At 51.7% G+C, this 20,251-nt stretch overlaps 1 protein-coding gene across 2 annotated transcripts in view; it reads left to right on the top strand.

Annotated features, from left to right (window-relative positions):
- Positions 1-20,251, top strand: part of Gli2 (GLI family zinc finger 2) — a 244,871-nt gene that overhangs the window by 212,694 nt on the left and 11,926 nt on the right. For both annotated transcript variants that reach the window (XM_052736727.1, XM_052736728.1), the window contains 5 exons: positions 4,847-5,048; positions 7,175-7,391; positions 8,716-8,838; positions 14,459-14,593; positions 18,829-18,978. In XM_052736727.1, coding sequence (XP_052592687.1) covers positions 4,847-5,048; positions 7,175-7,391; positions 8,716-8,838; positions 14,459-14,593; positions 18,829-18,978 — 827 coding nt within the window. The remainder of the gene's footprint in view (positions 1-4,846; positions 5,049-7,174; positions 7,392-8,715; positions 8,839-14,458; positions 14,594-18,828; positions 18,979-20,251) is intronic.

Here is a 20,251-nt window from a genome sequence, read left to right as displayed (position 1 = left end):
AGAAGAAATGACATGTGTGTGCGCGTGCGCGCACACACACACACACACACACACACACACACACACACACACACACACACAGAGTCAGAGGCTGTTTGCTCAGCATGCCTCCTGGGTGGGTTTCTCTACTGCTATGATAAAGCACTGATCAAAACCAACCTGTTGGAGAAAGGGTTTATTTCATCTTAGAACTTCCAGGTGACACTCTGTCACCGAAGGAAGCCAGGGTAGGAGCTCAAGGCAGCAATCTGGAGGCAGGAACCGAAGCAGAGACCAGGGCAAACACTGCTCACTGACTTGTTCCCCTTGGTGCGCTCAGTTTGAATTTTTATACTACCCAGGACCACCTGCCGAGGGGTGGCACCACCCACAGTGACCTGGCCCTTCCTACATCAATCGTCAATCAAGAAAATGCCACCATAGGCTCTCCTACACCCAGTCTTTGGAGACAATCTCTCAGTTGAGGTTTCTTCTTCACAGACGAGGCCAGTTTGTGTCAAGTTCACAAAACAAAACAAAATAACAACCATCACAGCCAGTACCACATACCAGGTCAGGTTCTAGGCACTAGGCGTGAGGCTGAACATCAAGTTCTGCCCCCAAAGAGCTCTCCGTCGGTCTGGCCAGGCGCCAGGCTGCTTTTTGTAAGCACGCCAATGCAGGTCCTGACCTGACCTGACCCGTCCTCACTGTCTCCTCTCTCAGCAATTGCCTTCATGTCTGGAGACGGGGCGCCCGGCAGAGAAGAGAACGTTCCAGAGGCTTTGTGTATCCTACAGAGGCATGGAGGCAGGATCTGCCAGACTGTGAGGCAATCTGAGGAGAAGGCTAGTGGGCACTCAGCCCTCAGATCCCCCTCCAGCTCTCCTATACCTACAACATGGCTTTACCTTAGTTAAGCACCCAATGCACGACAGTGTGTTGAACAATCATAACTGACTTAACTTTGGGGATTAAATAAACAGTTCTTAAAATGGAACTTTTTTCATGTAGCCCAGCCTGGCCTTGAACTCACTAAGTAGCTGAGGATGACCTTGAACTTCTGATCCTCCTGCCTCTACCTCCCAGGTGCTAAAATTACAGGCCTGTACCATCACGCCGATTTATGTGGTGCTGGGTGCAGAACCCAGGGCTTCATACTTGATAGACAAGCAATCTCCACCAAGTGAGCTACATCCCCACCCCTAGAACTTCACCTTTTTCTCCTGAAAGGGTGAACTTGATCATAAGCTGAAGAGGTTGTCTGTGTCTGAGAACTTACAATAGCTTCTCATGGGTTTTGTGGGCACCCCACAATGGGACACTTTGGGTGGGTCAGGAAGAGAGCAAGGCCTCTGACAGGTCCAGACACCAATGCCGCCTTCCTCTCTGGGCCACAGTGAGGGCAGGACCGGGGTGATGAGGCTCCGCTACAGGTGCCTCTCCTCCATGTCCTTTCTTCTCTTGCCTGGTTTTTAGCAAGAAGACCAGGAGATGAGCCCCTGAGAAGAGAACAGAACTAGCCTCGAATCCAAAGGCATCCATTCCTCCGCTGGTGGTTCTGCAGAGAGAGCGAGTTCAGCCCTTGTCCCAGCCCCCCAGCATGGGACTTTCTCACACCAGGCTGCTGACATTGGTACTGTGACAGTGCCAGCAGTCAGAACCTACCAACCCCATCACCCCAAGAAGATTGAAATGTCCTGATTGAAGTACTGTCTGCTCATGGCCCTATAACTCCTCAGCTGTGTGTTTTATTGTCATATTGACACTAATTTGACTCGGATGTCACCTCCATCCTAATGCTCATTCTTTATTCAGGCTGCGGAGGGGGAGGCTCAGAAGCCCATGGCATTGATCTCACAGGAGAGAGGCAGACAATCGCTGGGGCCTCAGGGGACTGACTGATTCCAGCAGGGAGTCCAGGCCCCAGCCTGGGACAGAGGGGAGACTGAGGCTGAGGAGAGCAAAACTGCATGTCCCAAAGGCTGCTGAGTACAGGCTGCGTTTGAGCTGGGTCAGAGAGGCCGTTTGATAAACCTGAGTTGACCAGGATACAAAGGAACTAACTGCCCTTGTGCCGTAACTTAGGTAGGAGACAGTGGCCTCTACCTAGGTCCTCAGCTCTGTGATTCCTCCATGTGAAAGATGGGGCCTTTGGTCAGTGAAGTGTAAGCAGAGTACTTGGGCTGAATTCCTCAGAACACAACCTAAGAGTGAGCCCAGGAAAGACCTGGGCCAGCTGTAGTGGATTACACCTGTAATCCCAGCGCTTAGAAGATGTAAGTGGAAGAATCAGGAGTTCAAGGTCACACCTGGCTACATCAGGACCCTGCCTCAAAAAAAGGAATAAAAGGAGGGGGATGTGGTGGGGAAGATTTGGCCCATTCAGCAAAAGGTTTGGCCTTGAACGTATGAGGACATGAGTTCAAATTCCCAGGTGACTGCACCTGTAACCCCACAGTGGACACGGCAGGAGTGACCTCACCTCTAACCCCAGCAGTAGACACGGGAGGGGTGACCTCACCTGTAACCCCAGCAGTGGGAGGCAGGAGGCAGCTGCAGGAGGATCCCTGAAAGCTTGGAGGCCAGCCAGCTTAGCCGAATCGGTGGGCCCAGGCCAAAGAGCCAGCTGGCCCAAAAAGTATCAGTGTTGACATGGTCTCCCTGCACACACATGTATATGTACACATGCTCACATATGTGACCATATACAAGGAGGAAAGGAGAGGAGATGGAAGGGGAGGGGAGAGGGAAGAGGTGGGGTTGGAAGGGGAGGGGAGGGGAGCTAATGGGTGAGACAGAGTCAGAGATAGGTGGGGACAGGAACTGGCCACATCAGGCATCTTCTGAGGGAGAGCAGGCCAGTGGCCGGTCACTCGGTGGCCAGTGTTAGGACAGGCAGCAACCACAGATGAATGGCTGCTGGAGCGCACCAGTCCCCAGACATAAATCACGGGAAAAGCACGGGAAATGAGTGCCAGGCTTTTCTTCCTATTTAGTGATTTATCAAGGGAAGAGACGCGTTAATAAACACATTTCCCTCGAGGGCCAGGAATAACAGAGATGAATACCACTGTCAGTTTTGGCCTGCTTCCTCTTGTTAGGGGCACCCGAGAGGGTGGGAGTCAGAGTGTTAGCAGCGAAATCTCCTTTTGAAAAATATATGACGGCGGGCCATGGCGATAGCTCCGTCAAGGAAACTGCTTGCCTTGCAAGCCTGGGCCCTGAGTTCCGTTCCCTGGGACCCCTGTGCGGAAGGGTGTGCCGGCGCATCCTCCCAAAGGTGGAGACGGGTTGATACCTGGGATTTGATACCCACCCCACCCCCCAGCCTAGCTTACTTGGTGAGTTCTAGGCCTGTCTAAAAAAGATGGAGGTTCCTGAGAAACAACACCTGAGAATGTCTTCTGGACTGTACACACACATGTGCGCACACACACACACACACAAACACACATGCCAAAAGAAAATAATGTTCCAAAGACTACATGAGTCTTCCTTGAGCAGATGCGAGATCCTTTGCGTCCCCTCATGTTCCACTTAGTTCATAACAGAGTCTGGGGGAGGACCTCCTTTTGCATCTAGCTTTGAGGTAAGGATCATCAAAGCATGGAAATGGCGTGCTCAGGGAATGCCCCGACGGAAGCCTACGGGGCGAAAGTGTTGTAGGTCACTGCCACAGGCTCGGGCATCTTTTCTAGACTTTGGCTCTTTATCATACACTGTCAGCCCACTCTGCCTGTCCACACAGGCCTGCTCACCCCTTGAGGGATCCCTGGGCATTAGCCATTTCACCCAGGCTTGTGGACAGGGTCACAGGTACCATTCTTGGGGCTCTGTGTTGCTTCACAACAGCCTGTACAGCACACCATCTTGCCTTTGTTAGAGGGAGGCTGGGGAAGGTTGTGTGATATCCTGCACAGCATTTGGGCAGTACCAGGGCTGCTGCAAGCAGCATCTCCAGCCGAGGCGTATGAAGGCCCAGACTCCCAGATGGAGGCCAGCAAGGCAGGGAGGCCATGCTCCTCACAGGTATCTAGAAAGGTAAAGACATACTCCAGCATTCACTTTATTTTTGCTACAGGCCAGGCCACCCATCACCTAACTTCACATCTTATGGCAGCCCCGAAGGCTGTCTCTACTGTAAGACCCCATTGTGAGACAGTGAACAAACTTTAGTGACCAGAGGCATCCAATGATGTCAGAGCATTTCTGGGCCACTGCTGTCCAGAGGAGAGATCCAGAAGTCCTCAGCGGGTGAAGGAGGGAGAGCAGACTGGAGCCTGGAGTGCCAGGAGCTTGTGTGTGTGTATGTGTGTGTGTGTGTGTGTGTGTGTGTGTGTGTGTGTGTGTGTGTGTGTGTGTGTGTGTATTAGTATACATACATACAGGAGTGTCTAAGCATGGGTGGCCTATGTACCTACATGCAGAGATATATGTGTGCATGCTCAGGATTCAAAACATTCAAAACAACACATTCCCACAGCTTAGGTGGCTCAGAGCTGAGGGTCCCCAAGGGTGAACACATCTGACCATTGCCCTTCTTCTGCCTCCTTGGTCCCTCACAGCATCCTTTCCAGTAAGTTCTGAGAAGCCAGCCAGAAGCCAAGTATCACTCTAAGACAGCGGGGCAGCCATCCAGCCTCTGTTTAGCAAGGTTTCTCCAGAGTGCAGGGAATTCTGGTGTAATACCAGCTGCAACAAAGCCCGTGACCCTGTGGCGCATAACTGTTCACCCCCATGAGAACCTCTTCAGTGTTGAAGATGCGCCCATCACCACCACACCACAGCACGGAGAAATCAATGGACATTGATGATGTGGGTGGAAATCGGTGATACTAACATGTCTTTCCTTGGCTGTCCACAGCGTCGCGATTCTCTAGCCCACGTGTGACCCCCCGCCTGAGCCGCAAGCGGGCGCTCTCCATCTCCCCACTCTCAGATGCCAGCCTCGACCTGCAGCGCATGATCCGGACCTCTCCCAACTCGCTGGTAGCTTATATCAACAACTCCAGGAGCAGCTCAGCAGCCAGCGGCTCCTATGGACATCTGTCAGCCGGTGCCCTCAGGTGAGCCCCAACAGCACATGGTGGTAAGAACTGGTAGCTGGGCGGGGGCCACATGGCAGAATGTGGCCTTTCAGGTAGAGCTTTCTACTGGAGAAAGCAGAACTTAACGCCAGTGTCTCAACACACTAGCAACTATGTTGATAATTCAAAAGCAACAGTGAAGCTGGGGATGTGACTTTTTGGTGGAATCCCTGACTGACATGCACGAAGCCCTGGGTTCCATCCCCAGGACTGTATAAAACCAGGCGTGGTGGCACATGCCAGTAATCCCAGCACTCAGGACACAGCGGCAGGAGGATCAGAAGTTCAGAACCACTGGCTACTTAGTGAGTTTGAGGACAGCCTGGGCTACAAGAGGTCCTAATATGTAAACAACAACAAATCAACAGTGACTCAGAGAGTTCACACCAGCCCTGGAGTACATCCTTACATGGGAAACCTGTCATCGGGGGTTTCATCACGGCATCAGAGGTAGCCAAGGTCAAATGTGGCCTTCTTAGGAGCTGGGGACATAACCTAGTGGGTAGAAACAGTAGCCACACAAGTGTAAGCGTTGTTTGAAAAGTCAGGCATGTAGCACAAGTATCCATAGTCAGCACTCCTGTGGAGGGGTGGAGGTGGAGACAGGAGAGTCCCTAGAAGCTCATGGCCGGCCAGCATGTAGTACGTCGTGGAAAAACAACAGAGACCCTGTCGCTAACACGTTGGAAGGTGAGGACTGATACCTGAAGTTGTCTTTGACCTCCATATGTATACTTTGCCATGTTCCTTACCTGCATATACAAATGCTGAAAAATACATATACATCTGTGTACACACACACACACACACACACACACACACACACACACACACACACGGTTGTTAATGAAGTGGCTGTTCTAGTATTTCACTAGTGTGGCAGAGGATCTCGCTGTTGGCTATCACGAAAGGTCACACCACGTGTGACACTGATGTGATCCATGCCCTAAGCACATCTCAAGGGCTGGTAACAGGTCTCACTGTGGCCCCATCAACGCTGCTCTCTCCCTTCCACTCCATGCACCTCCCCGAGGACTCAGATCCAACCAGCATGACCGAAATACGTGCCTGCCCCAGCCCTGGCCGCTTGTGAGGGCTGGATACAGGTGCTTACAGTGCAGTTGTTTACAGTATCTGCTGCGTAGCCAGTTGCTCTCACACGGAGCATTTTAAATGCTAAGCCCACCACACCAAGGAGCAAGAATTTGAGGCTGACGGGGCTGGAGAGATGGCTCAGCTGTTAAGAGCATTTGCTACTCTTCCAGAGGACCTGGATTTGGTTCCCAGAACCCACATTGGGCAATTCACAACCACTGGTAACTTTAGCTCCGGGGGATTCAGTGCCCACTTCTGGCCTGTGTGGGTGCCCACACATACATAGCCACAGACATATAAATAAAAATGTTTTTTAAAAAAATCTAAAAACAAAAGAGAGAGAGAGAATTTGAGGTTAGCATAGTTCTGAGTTCCCCCTTAAGACACCGAGGCTTCGTCTTTGCCTCTTTTGCAGATTATGGGACGACCTGGACCTCTGTGTCCAGAAGCATGTCCCCGGTGCTGTGGACAGGAGACTCTACATGGGGCCTTCTCATGGCATTAGCTCACACTGCAGAGATGCTGGGGTGAGCAAGGAGGAAACCGTATAGCCTCAGGGGCCACCACCATCCCCTTATCTCTTGCCAGGAAAAAGTGCCTCATGGGCAAGTGTATGACAGCCTGTAAGTGCAGCAGAAGCTAATATGGGGGTGGGGGGAATGGTGCGAGCTGAAGGGCTCAGTACCACGGAGGGAGCACAGTGGTCCAGGGTCAAGTGAAGTTCCAATAGACAGCATTGCCTCAGGGTGCATCTCAGGTGTCAGGGCACAGAAGCAGCCAGGTGCGGGGCTGAGCTGGAGCCTGGCACCTGCAGGGAGCCAGCCTGCCCAGGGTCAAGGTTGCATTCACGGAGTTAGGTTTGGGCAGTAAGCCTATACAAGGGAAAGCCATGGGCACGGTATGACTGGCATTGTGCCACCTTGAACTCAGGTACAGTCCTGTCTGCCCAGGAAGTGTTGGTTTGACGGTGAACCCACGTGTTCCCCATCCCCTTCTGTTCTCCGCTGCAGCCCAGCCTTTACCTTCCCCCACCCCATCAACCCCGTGGCCTACCAGCAGATCCTGAGCCAGCAGCGGGGCCTGGGCTCAGCCTTCGGACACACGCCACCCCTGATCCAGCCTTCACCCACCTTCCTGGCCCAGCAGCCCATGGCGCTCACCTCCATCAGCACCATGCCTACCCAGCTCAGCAGCAACAACAGCAATTGTCTAAATGATGCCAACCAGGTAGGTGGGTGCAGAGAACCGGAGGTGGCCACCGCTGCTCACCCAGCCCCTGAGGGCAGGTCATGCTAGGAGCTGGTAGAGCTCTGCATGCAAAGAGCTCTGCACTTTGGTGTAGCTTGAGTTTTCCTGCCTGGCCCACAGTCAGGACAAATCTCTGTCACCCGCCAGTCCCGCAGCAGCTCAGACCCAAGCAAGTAAACACACAGAGACTTATATTGATTACAAACTCTGTGGCAGGCTTCTTGCTAACTGTTCTTATATCTTAAATTAATCCATTTCCATAAATCTATACCTTGCCACGTAGCTCGTGGCTTACCGGCATCTTCACATGCGGCTTGTCATGGCGGCCCTTCCACCTTCCTGTTCTCTCAGTTCTCCTCTCTGTTAGTCCCGCCTATACTTCCTGCCTGGCCACTGGACAATCAGTGTTTTATTTATTGACCAATCAGAGCTAAGCCCCCATCACTCAGTCTGTCCTCTGTCCAATAAGCGTGAAGGGCTGGAGAAGCGCTTCAATGCACAGGGTCCTGTGCCACACAGAAACACTACACGCCTCATGTGAAACAAGGTATCTGGGCTCCCCTGCCTCAGCTGGGCCTGGTTGGAGGAGCAGTCCAAGAGACTCAGTTTTTGATGCTTCAAAAATACAGAAGGGTGGGAAAGCTAAGGAGGTAAGTCAGTGGGTGAAGAGTTTGCTTTGCAAGCACGAGGTCATGCTAGGAGCTGGTAGATCCTTGATCCCCAGCATCCACATTTAAAAAGCCAGGCACTGACGGGCAGTGATGGCACACGCCTTTAATCTCAGCATTCAGGTGGCAGAGGTAGGCGGATCTCTGAGTTCAAGGCCAGCCTGGTCTACAGACTGAGTTCCAGGGCAGCCAGGGCTACAGAGAAACCCTGTCTCAAAAAAATAAAAAAAAATAAATTTAAAAATAAAAAGCCAGACATAGTGATATATGTTTGTGATTCTAACACTAGGGAGGTGGGGACAGGTGGATCTCTGGGGCTAAGTGACCAGCCAGCCTAGCCTAACTGGGGAGTCCTAGGTCCCAGTGAGAGACCCTCAAAAAGTGTGGGTGATGGCTAAGAAACATACTTAAGAGTAACCTCTGATCTCCACATATGTGCATACACATGAACACAAATATACAGATGTGAACCCGCACATAACGCGTACTGCACACATATGTGTACACATACATCCCAATACAGGGTTATCCTAGATGGTCTGTGTGGTCCAACTCCAGAGGCACAGCTCAGACAGAATTCAGGGGTCCTCTGCCTTGTGCCCGTGTGACAGACTATCCTCTGCCTCCTCCCTCAGAACAAACAGAACAGCGAGTCCGCTGTGAGCAGCACCGTGAATCCCATCACCATTCATAAGCGCAGCAAGGTCAAGACTGAGGCTGAGGGCCTGCGGCCAGCCTCCCCACTGGGACTGACGCAGGTAACCTGCTGCCCACTGGCACTGTGCTTGGGCTGGGACCAGGCTGGATCTCCTGGTTTGGCTGATGTTGGGCACTAGTGGTGAATGGATGGGAGAAAGGAGAGGAACAGACGGAGGAAGGGATGGGTGGGTGGGTGGATGGATGGATGGATGGATGGATGGATGGATGGATGGATAGATGGATGGATGGATGGATGGATAGATGGATGGATGGATGGCCATCCGCAGAACTTAGAAAGTCAGAGTGTAGGTGGGCTCACAGAGCTGTGACCCTCTTGACTCAGCACCCTGCACATATATCATCTTTATCAAATACAAATGAGTAAATGAATGAATAAATGTTCTACTCTTCCACCTTGCCACATGTGCTAAATGTATGGCCAAATTGATGAATGAATACGTATGTTTCCTTCCCTCCCACCCCGCTTCAGGCTGCAGTTATCCCCACATACAGCCTCGGCCAAGGGACTGAGCCGCTCAAGTCCCCTGAGTGGCTGTGGTCCTTAAGGCTGCCCCCTCTCCTGGAGCTCACTGCTCACACTACATCCTTTACTACTGCTGCTCCTGAGTAAGGGGACTTGCAGACACTTGGATGCCAGTTGCTGGGTCACTTAGGGTGGGAGGAAGGATAATTCCTGATGGGAAGAGTAAAGATGGGACAGCTGTGGCCTGGGGCCAGCGTGCGTGGGGCCAGCCTCCATGGAGAGCCCCTCAGAAGCCTTGCTGTTTGCTGTGCTCCCTGGGAGGACAGGCAGGCCATTGCTGCTCCTCCTCCAGGAGACTGCCGCTTGAAAGGCTTGGCATCTACTGACCTTGGCTTTAGGCCTCCTAGCCCTGAGCCCTCACAGTGGCATACTCTCCATCTATTGCTCCGGAGTTCCCAGCCACCAAGGATGCTCAGGGCCTCCAGTCCCTGGCTCCCAGCATCTGCTGGCCCATCCTTTATCAGGACTGTAAGCCATCAGGCATGCTCTAGGCACTTCATTTTCATGAAATATTGGGTCCTCTTATTGTCAGGCAAACAGAGGGGTTGGTGACAAACTCTTCTCCTGTCACTGACACCAGCGCCAGTCTGAACATGATGCATAGTTTCCACGAGGCTGGCCGTCATGGGGAGGGGGTGTGTGCTGGAATTGATGAGGACAGCTCACATCCAGGGAAGAAGATAAACATGCAGGAATGTTGAGGACAGGGAGGGGGCCAGGGATGGGTGCTTGCCAAGCACCTTGGAGTCTCACTCCCCATCCATGGGTGGGGCCTCATTACTGCCCCATACTCTAGGAAGGCCACCCAGAGGTCTTTCTTCTTCCTGCCCAGCGCCCAGAGCCCTTTAAAAACAAAACTGTTTTGCAAGGGGCTGGGAAGATGACCCAGTCAGTACAGTGCTTGCCACATAGGCACAAGGACCTGAGTTTGAATCCCTAGCACCCATGTAAAAAGCTGGACACGGTGACATGTAACTATAATCTCAGTGCTGGGGAGGCAGAGACAGGTGGATCCCTGGGGCTTGCCGGTCAAACAGTCTAACTGCATCAGCATGCTCTCAGATCAGTGAGACTCTGTCTCACTAAAACAGAGTGGGCGGTGACTGAGGAATGACAGCTAAGATTCTCCTCTGGCCTTCAATTCATGCACAGCAGTGTACCTGAACACACACACACACACACACACACACACACACACACACACACACACATCCTTAACCAGAGTCTACACAGATAGGAATAAGAACCATGCTCTATGTCTCTCTGTCTTCTACATGCCTGAGTGTGCATGCCCATACACACACACACACACACACACACACACACACACACACACACACACACACACACAATTATTATACAGAGTTACTTAAGCCCAATTTCATATAAGTGCATAGTGTAGCATATTCTCCCCATACCCTGATTCCCTCTACCCTCTCACTAGCGCCCCCTGTGCCCCTTGACAGCCTTATTTCTACTCCATCTACACAGGCAAGGGACTCACAAGCGAGAGAAAGAACGCAGCACTTGTTTTTCTGAGATTGATTGATTTCCTTACTGTGGTTATTTTGTTGCATCCATCCAACTAAAATCAGGGAGACAGCGGTGTCCACTTTCCCGACTCTTGTTCAACACAGAGCTTAGAGTTTCGGCTAGCGCAATATGGTGAGAGGAGATGTAAATGGGATGCAAACAGGAAGGGAAGGACTCAACGCATCCTTATTTGCAGATGACGTGACCCTTTACATGCATGAGGTCCTAAAGACTCTCCTGGAAACCTCAGAGTTGATAAACACTTGCAGCAGAGTGGCAGGATGCAAATGAACACACAAAAATCTGTAGCCTTCTTATACACCAGTAACATGCAGAGAAAGAAACCAGAAGAGCAAACTGGGCAGGGTGGACAGTCCTGGGATCCCAGCACTCTGGAGGTGGAGGCAGGAGGACTGGGGATTTAAGGCCAGCCTGGGCACCACAGTAAATGCTTGAGCTCTATGAAGCCCTATCTCAAATAAACTAAGAGATGGGGCGGGCCACAGGAAGACAATCCACTCACAGTCACCGCAGAGGGCTTTTCCTCACAAGGAGATAGGCTCCGTGCCACACCAGAGTAGAAAAGACAGAGTAGTGACTTTACTCTCTGCTGAAGCCCTTAAATTGCAGACTGGGAGAATCCCTGCTTTGGCCTTGGAGCAGCCCACCACTGGGCCTGCTGGTGCCCAGTTCTCTTGGTGCAGTCTGAACTGAGCAGAGTATATGAGTAGTGAAGATGTTTTCGAGGTTCTTTGTTTTGTTTTGTTTTGTTTGAGACATGGTTTCTCTGTGTAGTTTTGGAGCCTGTCCTGGATCTCGCTCTGTAGACCAGGCTGGCCTCGAACTCACAGAGATCCGCCTGCCTCTGCCTCCCGAGTGCTGGGATTAAAGGCGTGCGCCACCGCCGCCTGGCGGAGTAGTGAAGATGTTCCCAGACATTCTTCTGTTGCACTGCCTTATTAGGAGACCTTCTGGCCTCCTCTACAGGCTCATCTCAACAGCCCCTAGCTGCTGGGTACCCGGAAGTGAGGCGTTATCCTGACTGACCTCAGTATAGCTAGTGAGCCAGCTTACATCAACATAGTGGCAGTGTTGTCCTCTGCAGAGCAAGGGCATTAGTTGAGAGGGTCCCTGATGGTGAACCAGGATCCCTTTTGGAAGAAGTTGCAGCCCCAATGCAAAATCAGAGAAGGCCTGTGTCTGTGGCCCCCCATGGGAAATCCTGCACTTCTGAGGTGAGCTCACCGTCCCTAATGACCCGTGCCAGTGGACACTGGGGTTCTTTTTTTTTTTTTTTAAAGATTTATTTATTTATTATGTATACAGTGTTCTGTCTGCATATACACCTGCAGGTCAGAAGAGGGCACCAGATCTCTTTATGGATGGTTGTGAGCCACCATGTGGTTGCTGGGAATTGAACTCATGACCTCTGGAAGAACAGCCAGTGCTCTTAACCTCTGAGCCATCTCTCCAGCCCGACACTGGGGTTCTTAACCTGGCAAGAACTTGCCCTGTTAACCAGCAGTTTCTTTCTTTCTTTCTTTCTTTCTTTCTTTCTTTCTTTCTTTCTTTCTTTCTTTCTTTCTTTCTTTCTTTCTTTTTTTTGTTTTCGAGACAGGGTTTAGTTTTAGTGCCTGTCCTGGAACTCACTCTGTAGACCAGGCTGGCCTCGAACTCACAGAGATCTGCCTGCCTCTGCCTCCCGAGTGCTGGGATTAAAGGCGTGCACGACCGCCGCCGCCACCACCCGGCCAGCCAGCAGTTTCTTGACTTCCTGGAGGCTCTTCCTTAGTTTGTTTCTTTGTTTTGCAGTACAGGGAATGAAACATGGGGCCTTGTGCGTGTTAGGCAAACACCCTTGAGCTGTATCCACAGCCCAGAAGCTCTTTCAACGAGACAGGATACATTCCTGCTGTTTTTTTTTAAAAAAAAAAAAAAGTTCAACTGTAAAGCAAGTCCTGATAACTGCCTCTGGCCTTGCTTTGGCTCCCAGAATGCCTAGCAGATCCATTGAACGCTGGATTGTCCTCAGTGGACTTCACAGGCCCTCCCTGGACCTTGCCACCCAGCCTGGGGCACCTGCACCTGTCCGAGGCTTTTTCTTTATATCTTTGAAATGGCCTCATAATCCTAATGTGGTCAAAGGAGTGTTCCCCTTTCCATGGTGTCCCTGCCATAAAACTCTCTGGCCAAACACACGTAGGAGAGAAAAGGATCAGTTCCCTTACACTGCCAGGACAGGTCCATCCCCGAGGGAAGCCAGAGCAGGAACTTGAAGCATAAGTCCTGGAGGCTCTACTCCCTGGTTCCTACTCAGCTAGCTTTCTTATGCAACCTAGGACCTTAGGCATGGTACCACCCACAGGTCCCGCTACATCAATTAACAAGACAACCTCCACCACCACCCAACCCCCCCACAAACTGCCCGAAGACCAATCTGATCTAGGCTGTCCCTCAAGTGAGGCTCCCTTCTCAGGTGACTCTTGAGCTGTGTCAGGGTGGCAGTTCAAGCTAACTGGAAGGGGGACACAAGTCCAGATCTAGGCTACTCCAGATCCAGGATTTGCTGTGGAGAGGAAAGGTCTCTCTTCCTGAGCCTCAGGCTGTGAGACAAGAATGAACAGCCCCAGTTTGGAGCTGTGGCAGGGAGGCATGCCTGACAGCAGTCTATGGGTTATGCATCCTCTCTGCAGAGTGTCCAACAGTCAGTGGCACTGTGCTGATGTGAGCTGAGTGCCCATGTGCACTTGGGAAAGAGGAAACTGTGAAAACCGATGATTTGGAAGGGCAAGGACTTGAAGGGGGGGTTCTCCTTTGTCCAGGCAGGACCCCCACACACTTAACAGGGTTTCCATCTCCAACGACTATAGGGCTCACCTGAACTACCAATAGTGGGAACCAAACCACAGAGGCAGAGGTCAGGGCCTTCCTTACTCCTACTCACATGCAAATCAGGAGGGAAGGATGCCAGGCTTAGCTTCGAGATACAACAGGGAGGGCCCAGGACTACTGGTGAAATTATTAAGGCCACTCCATGTAGTTAAAAGGAGATTTATTTAATGGCGTACCTTACAAATTAAGGGATAGGTAGGTCGTGGGGTCTGGGGAAGGTGTATCGCAGTCCAGCGGTGTTCTCTGGAGCTCTGCTTGGCCCACCTCCACCGTCCAGGATCCCGGAACCGGAACTGAGAGAGAGCACTGGCCCATCCAGATCTCGGGTCTCCAGGCGCCTCCCTTGGCCCCGCCTTGTAGGCGTGACAGTTGCCGAAGTCTCAATGGGGGTTGGAACTTCCAGATCAAAGCTGGAATGGCTACCCACTACACAGGACTGTCGCCTGCCACAAGTGGTTTCATTAGGCTGAGCTGAGGAAAGTGGGAATGAGTGTGACTCTGTGTGCACGTGCTGTATGTGTACACATTGCGCATGCATTGTACATGTGCATGTGTATGTACACGAGTACATATATTGTGTATGTGAATGTGCGTCCACGCCCGTGCCAGCCTGGAGTCCTTAGTATGATCCCCTGAGGTTAATCTCACCCTATCCCTAGGACCGGGTAGCCAGGTGTGGCTCATGTGGATGTGGTCTTCCCTCCTCCCAGGAACAGCTGGCCGATCTCAAGGAAGACCTGGACAGGGACGACTGTAAGCAGGAGGCCGAGGTGGTCATCTACGAGACCAACTGCCACTGGGCAGACTGCACGAAGGAGTACGACACACAGGAGCAGCTGGTGCATGTAAGTCTCCGACCCCAGCTCCCGCCTAGGGGTGCTGAGCCCCAACCACAAGGGACCTAGAGCCTTCCAAGGCCTGTGCTGTAGAGAAGGGGCTGAAGGGGGAGCCCCATCCTTTGCGAGTGGGAGGTATGGTGACCAGATGCCTTGGAGCCTCCTCACCCCACCCCAGACACATACATGGAAGTCCAGGAACATACAGAGTGTGAGAACTGGGGAACTAATAATGAAGAGGAGCCTTCCCCAACTCGGAGAGGGGGCAGCAAGACTGCCTGCTCCTAGCTGCAGTCCACACACCGGGAAAGTTCCTTTTAGAACTGGAATCTGTATTTTCAATCTCTTTGAAGTAAATGATGGGAGAGGCAATAATCAGAGCGGTGTGCTGCATGCTCTTAAGTTAGAGGAATGAGCAGTGCTTGGGCTGGAACTGGGCTCAAGCAAAAGGACAGAGGTGAACAACATGCTCTGTGGCTGGGGAGACAGCTCGGTCAGCAGGGTGCTTGGAAGGCCTGGTTTTAGTTCCCAAGAACCCTTTTAAAAAAGGACTGGGTGTGGTATCGGATGCTTTTAATCCTAGCAGTGAGGAGGCCAAGAGAGATGCATGCCTGTGGATCTCAGGCCAACCAACTAGCCTGCCTGGTGAGTTCCAGACCACTGAGAGTGTCTTGCCTCAAAAACCAAGCGGGAAATACCAGCAGACAGAACCCCTCAGCTAGATCCTATCTTATCCAGGAAGGGCTGCTCCAGGGCTATCTCTGTGGCCCTAGGGGATCCTATCTACCTGGCCCTGGAAAGATATGTCGGCTCTGCAAAGAGGATCTGCTTTTGCCTGGCACTGCCTCTCTGCTCTCTGGGAAGACGGATGGCAAGCCAGAGGCCCCGTCCATTATTAACAATTTGTCGCTAAGTAAACCAATAAGAAAAAAATGAAAGGCGTAGTCAGGAAGCATTTTTCTCATTTGAAAGGCTTTATGAATGGAAACGGGAGGCTGATAGGAGAAGGTTCTTCTGGAAGTTCAAAGGGCTGCTATTTTACTTGCTCCCAAGGTGGTGTTATCTATGCTGCACAGGGCATCAGGCCAGCGGCTTTTCATCTTCTAGGACAAGGTGCTGCCAGAGCCTGCCACTCGGTTCTGGACAGCTGTGTAGACTATAAATGTCTTTGTCTGGAAGAGGCTACAGCACATGAGTTTACGTTTCCGCCCAGTGCCTTGTAAAATGCAAAGTCCGGCAGTGGCTGTGCTGTGTCCTTGGCTGACCCTCCTCACTCACTAGGCTGTTTAGCCCCAGGGTCAGCCTGGCACCACCCCTTGAGCCCACAGCCAAGGGTCAGGAGCTAGCTGTAGCCTCCCTCAGAGGCAGAGCGGAGCAAACTCCATTCCCAGTGGGAGGACCTCTCCTTTGCACATCTCTGAAGCAGGAATATCAGTAGGTCGGCCTCACTGCACACTTAGCCAGCACCTGGCGCTTACACCTCAGGAACATCACCATAAACACCACGTCCCCATAGGCCAGGCCCTGAGCCTTGCCTGGGGTACACGGGCTGCCTTTAATCATCAGTAAACTGAGGGAAGGAGCCAGAGAGATGGCACAGTCAGACAAATGCTTGCCATGCAAACCTCAAGACCTGAGTTCTGACCCCCAGCACCCACATAAAAGGCCAAGTGTGGTGGTGCTTCATCTGTAGTCCCAGCACTGGGGAGATGGAGACACAAGGACCCCTGAAGCTCACTGGCCAGCTGGCCTTGCTGAACTAGTAACGCCAGGTTCAGTGAGAGACCCTGTCTCAAAAAATGCAGGGGCGAGCGGTGGGAAGACAGGCTGTGCTGGCCGCTGGCCTCCATGCACACCTGCATTCATAAGAGCACACACCTACCAACACAAAGGAAGTATTTGGGGTGGGGGTTGGGTGCAGGGTCTCACACGTGCTAGACAAGCATTCTACCATTGAGCTCCGTCCCCAGGACTAGCCCTTGATAGCAAATTGGAAAATGCAGATGGAACAAGGAGGTGCACTAGCTGGGAATTATCCCAGGTGTCACGTGCTCTTATGGGTCATGTGGGCGGGTCAGTGACCTCTATACACTGGATAGATGGGCATGAGAAGGGTCTCAAATGCTGAGTGGGGGTGGGAGACACAGCTCCAGGCTGCTGACGGCAGCCACCAGAGGAGTTCGTTTTAGAAACATCGGCTCAGATTAAACTGAGATTCATGACTTCACCACAACAAAGAATGTCAGGATCAGTCAGTAAAAAGCAGAGATGGAGTGTGTTTGTTTTTAAATGAATTTATTTATATAGTCTGTTTGTGTATGTGCCACAGCATGCTTGTGGAGGTCCGGGGACAACTTGTGGGAGTCAGTTTTCTCCCTCTGCCACGTGGATTCTGGGGATCAAACTCAGGTTTGTTAGGCTTGGAAGCACCGCCGAGACCCACGGAACTTTCTCACTAGTCTCCGAGTTGCAGTTTGTTAAGATATTTTAACATAAATGTAAGCACAGAGGTTAACAAAAAGAGAGGTTCTTAGGGGAAGGATGAAGACACACCCACTGTGGGTGTGGGCTTCTCTAGAGAGAGTCACACGTCAGTGTCTTTACAATTTAGGTGACTTTCTCAAAGGATTGCTTTTTTAGTTCCTTCTCTGTTGCTGTGATGAAATACCCAGACAAGGCAACTTTAAGGAAAAGGCTCGTTTCCGCCCGCAGTCCAGGGTGCCATCCACGCTATCAGGGAAGTCTAGGTGGTCACGATGCATTCACCATAAGGAAACAGAGGAAGGGATGCATGCTGCTGCTCCTGCTCCATGCACACCCTTGCACCCTTTTTACAGTCCAGCATCCCAGTCAAGGTACAGCCTAACCAGTGGGTGGGTCTTCCTGCCTCAGTACAGTCACATGATGTCCCATTAGCCTGCCCTGGGCCATTCTACCAAGTTGTCAATTAGCACTGTCATAGTGGCTATATAGCCTGAGTGATCTCATAGGTGGATCCTGATGTTCACTGATAGACTTCCAGCTGACAGAGAACCTTCCTGGTTCACAGGGCTGCGCTGGAAGCTGATATATTTTCATTGCAGACTCACTGTGAGGTTTCCATAAAATACCTAGAAGAATAAAGCCATATTCAAGGCCATCTATGCTCAAGGCTAAGCTCAGTTTGTCACTGTTTTAACATTTTCATTTGAAAATATTATCTCCATGTCATCAGCCTTCACAGCAAATGCTAATTATGCTGGAATTTCCAGTTATCAGTGAGAGGCTTCCTCCAGACTCCCTAGTGAGAACTTCCGCTCCTGCCTGTTCCTTTTATCTCCTAGTAGTCTTCTGTGCCTTGGGGAAGTCAGGGGAGTGCAAGGAGTGTTACTTACCTTGGAGTTGCAGTAACTGCCTACCTGACAGAGCCAGCTCACGCAAGGGAGGATCTACTTTGGCCCACAGTTTCTGAGAGTTTGTCCGTGGTCACTTGGCTCCGTGCCCTTGGTGGAGCAGAGCTGTTGGCCTCGTGGCAGATAGGAAACAGATTAAAGGTAGAGTTGAGGTTCAGGGCAGACCCCAAGGAGATGCCCCCCCACACACACCAACAACTTCCTTCAGCAAGGTCCTATCTATGCAAGGATCTTCTCTGGAAAATCCTGTGGGGGTTGGGTGGGAGGGCCTCTCAGGTCTCCAAGGTGACAGTTAAGAGGGGCGAGTGATTGAAGGCTGAGGAAGTGACTCAGTGGGTAAACTGCTTGCCACACAAGCATGAGGATGTGAGTTTGAACCCTCAGAACCCACATAAAAGTGAGGCACGGGAGCAGGAGTCTGTAATCCCAGGGATGCCTGGAGTGATGATGAGAGGCAGAGACAGGAGAATCCTTGGGAGCTCCTGGGCCAGCCTTGGCATATGAGGCAGCAAAGAGAGAACAAGGTGGAAGGCGGTGAGGACGGGCACCCCAGGTTTTCCTCAGCCCCCCCACCACACATGCACTGGGCACTCACATATGAGTGAATTCACACTCATGCCCACACGCGCACATGTGTGAACGCGCACGTGCATGCACGCCCACACTGAGGTGAGTGGTCTGTATGTCCTAGGTGGAGGCTTTGGGACGGGGGTGACAGTCCCACTGAGGGAGGAGGGCCTCTGCACCCTGGGTGGGCCCAGCTGAGTAGAGAGTGAGCCATGCTCTCAGAGGGGCCGGCCCAGGGAGGTGACCCTTGAACTCACCACCAGACCTTGTCTCACCTCCCAACAGCATATCAACAACGAGCACATCCACGGGGAGAAGAAGGAGTTCGTGTGCCGCTGGCAGGCCTGCACGAGGGAGCAGAAGCCCTTCAAGGCGCAGTACATGCTGGTTGTCCACATGCGCAGGCACACGGGGGAGAAGCCGCACAAGTGCACGGTGAGCCTCCTCCCTCTGCGGGTGACTCCGACTACAGGCCCTGACCCCCGCCCCCTCCAGCGCCTCCTTACGGCTTCGGCTAGTGTTTCCCATTGACAAGTGCTATCAAACTGGCTCTTGCACATTGAAAACATTTTAATTGCCTTGATTTATGCGGCAGGACAGGGGAAAGAGGGTGAGCCATGCAGAGAAGTCAGGGAACAGCTTGCCAGAATCTGTTTTCTCCTTCCGCCATGTGGGTCCCAGGGATGATGTTCCGGACATCAGGGTTGGCAGCAAGTGCCGTTATCCATGGAGCCGTCTCCCTGGTCCCTAGCTGTACACCTTTGGGAAACAGAACTTGTCGTTTTGTTGCTTGGTTACAAGAATTCTTTTATAACTAGATTTTAGATCATTACATACAGTTTGCAAATATTTTCCCAATTCTGTGTGTTGTCTTCATTCTTGGGATAAAATCCTTTGAAGCACAAAAGCTTAATTTAGTGAAATCCAATTTTTAGCTGTCGTATCTTAGAAATGGCTACCTAGCTCGTGGTCACAATGATTTAACCAGTCTCCTGCCTTGTTTTCTTCTAAGAGTTTGGCGGGGGGGGGGGGGGGGGGGGGGGGGAGATAAAAATAGCTCAGCTGACAGAGTACCTGCCTAGCACACATGAGGCCCTGGCTTCCACTCCCAAGACCACATACACTGCATGTGATTGTGTGTGCTTTTCACCCCAACACTTAGGAGGTGGAGGCAGGAAGATCAGAAGGTCAAGGCCATCCTTAGCTACATAGTGAGTTTGGGGCCAGCCTGGGCTATGTGAGAACATGTCTCAAAAGCAAGATAAATCAGGCACTGGAGAGATGGCTCAGCACTTCAGAGCACTCACAGCTCTTCCAGAGGACCCAGGTTCAATTTCCAGCACCCACACGGTGGCTCACTACCCCCTGTAACTCCAGGTCCAGAGGATCCATCACCTTCATTTGGTGCTTTGGACACCAGGCACACATGTAGTGGGTGTGCAGATACATGTACAGACAAAACACTCCTACACATAAAATAAAAATCTTTCAGAACAAAACAGAATACAGTTAATAAGAGCTGGGCTACGGAGAAATCAGAACCTTCACATAATGTTGACAGGAGAAGCAAACAGTGAAGAACTGGACAGCTTATAAATATGTGCTTTAATTTATGTAGACGTCACACATACATACGTGCATGTGTGCTCATGTATTTCACGGTAAAGCTCTTGTATCCGGTCTTTGATATGTCTGAGTTGCAGTCTTA

This window comes from Peromyscus californicus, unplaced genomic scaffold (assembly GCF_007827085.1).
Source record: "Peromyscus californicus insignis strain IS unplaced genomic scaffold, ASM782708v3 Scaffold_14__1_contigs__length_90479793_seg_2, whole genome shotgun sequence".
Classification (NCBI taxonomy): domain Eukaryota; kingdom Metazoa; phylum Chordata; class Mammalia; order Rodentia; family Cricetidae; genus Peromyscus; species Peromyscus californicus.
This window is presented reverse-complemented; position numbering and strand designations above follow the sequence as displayed.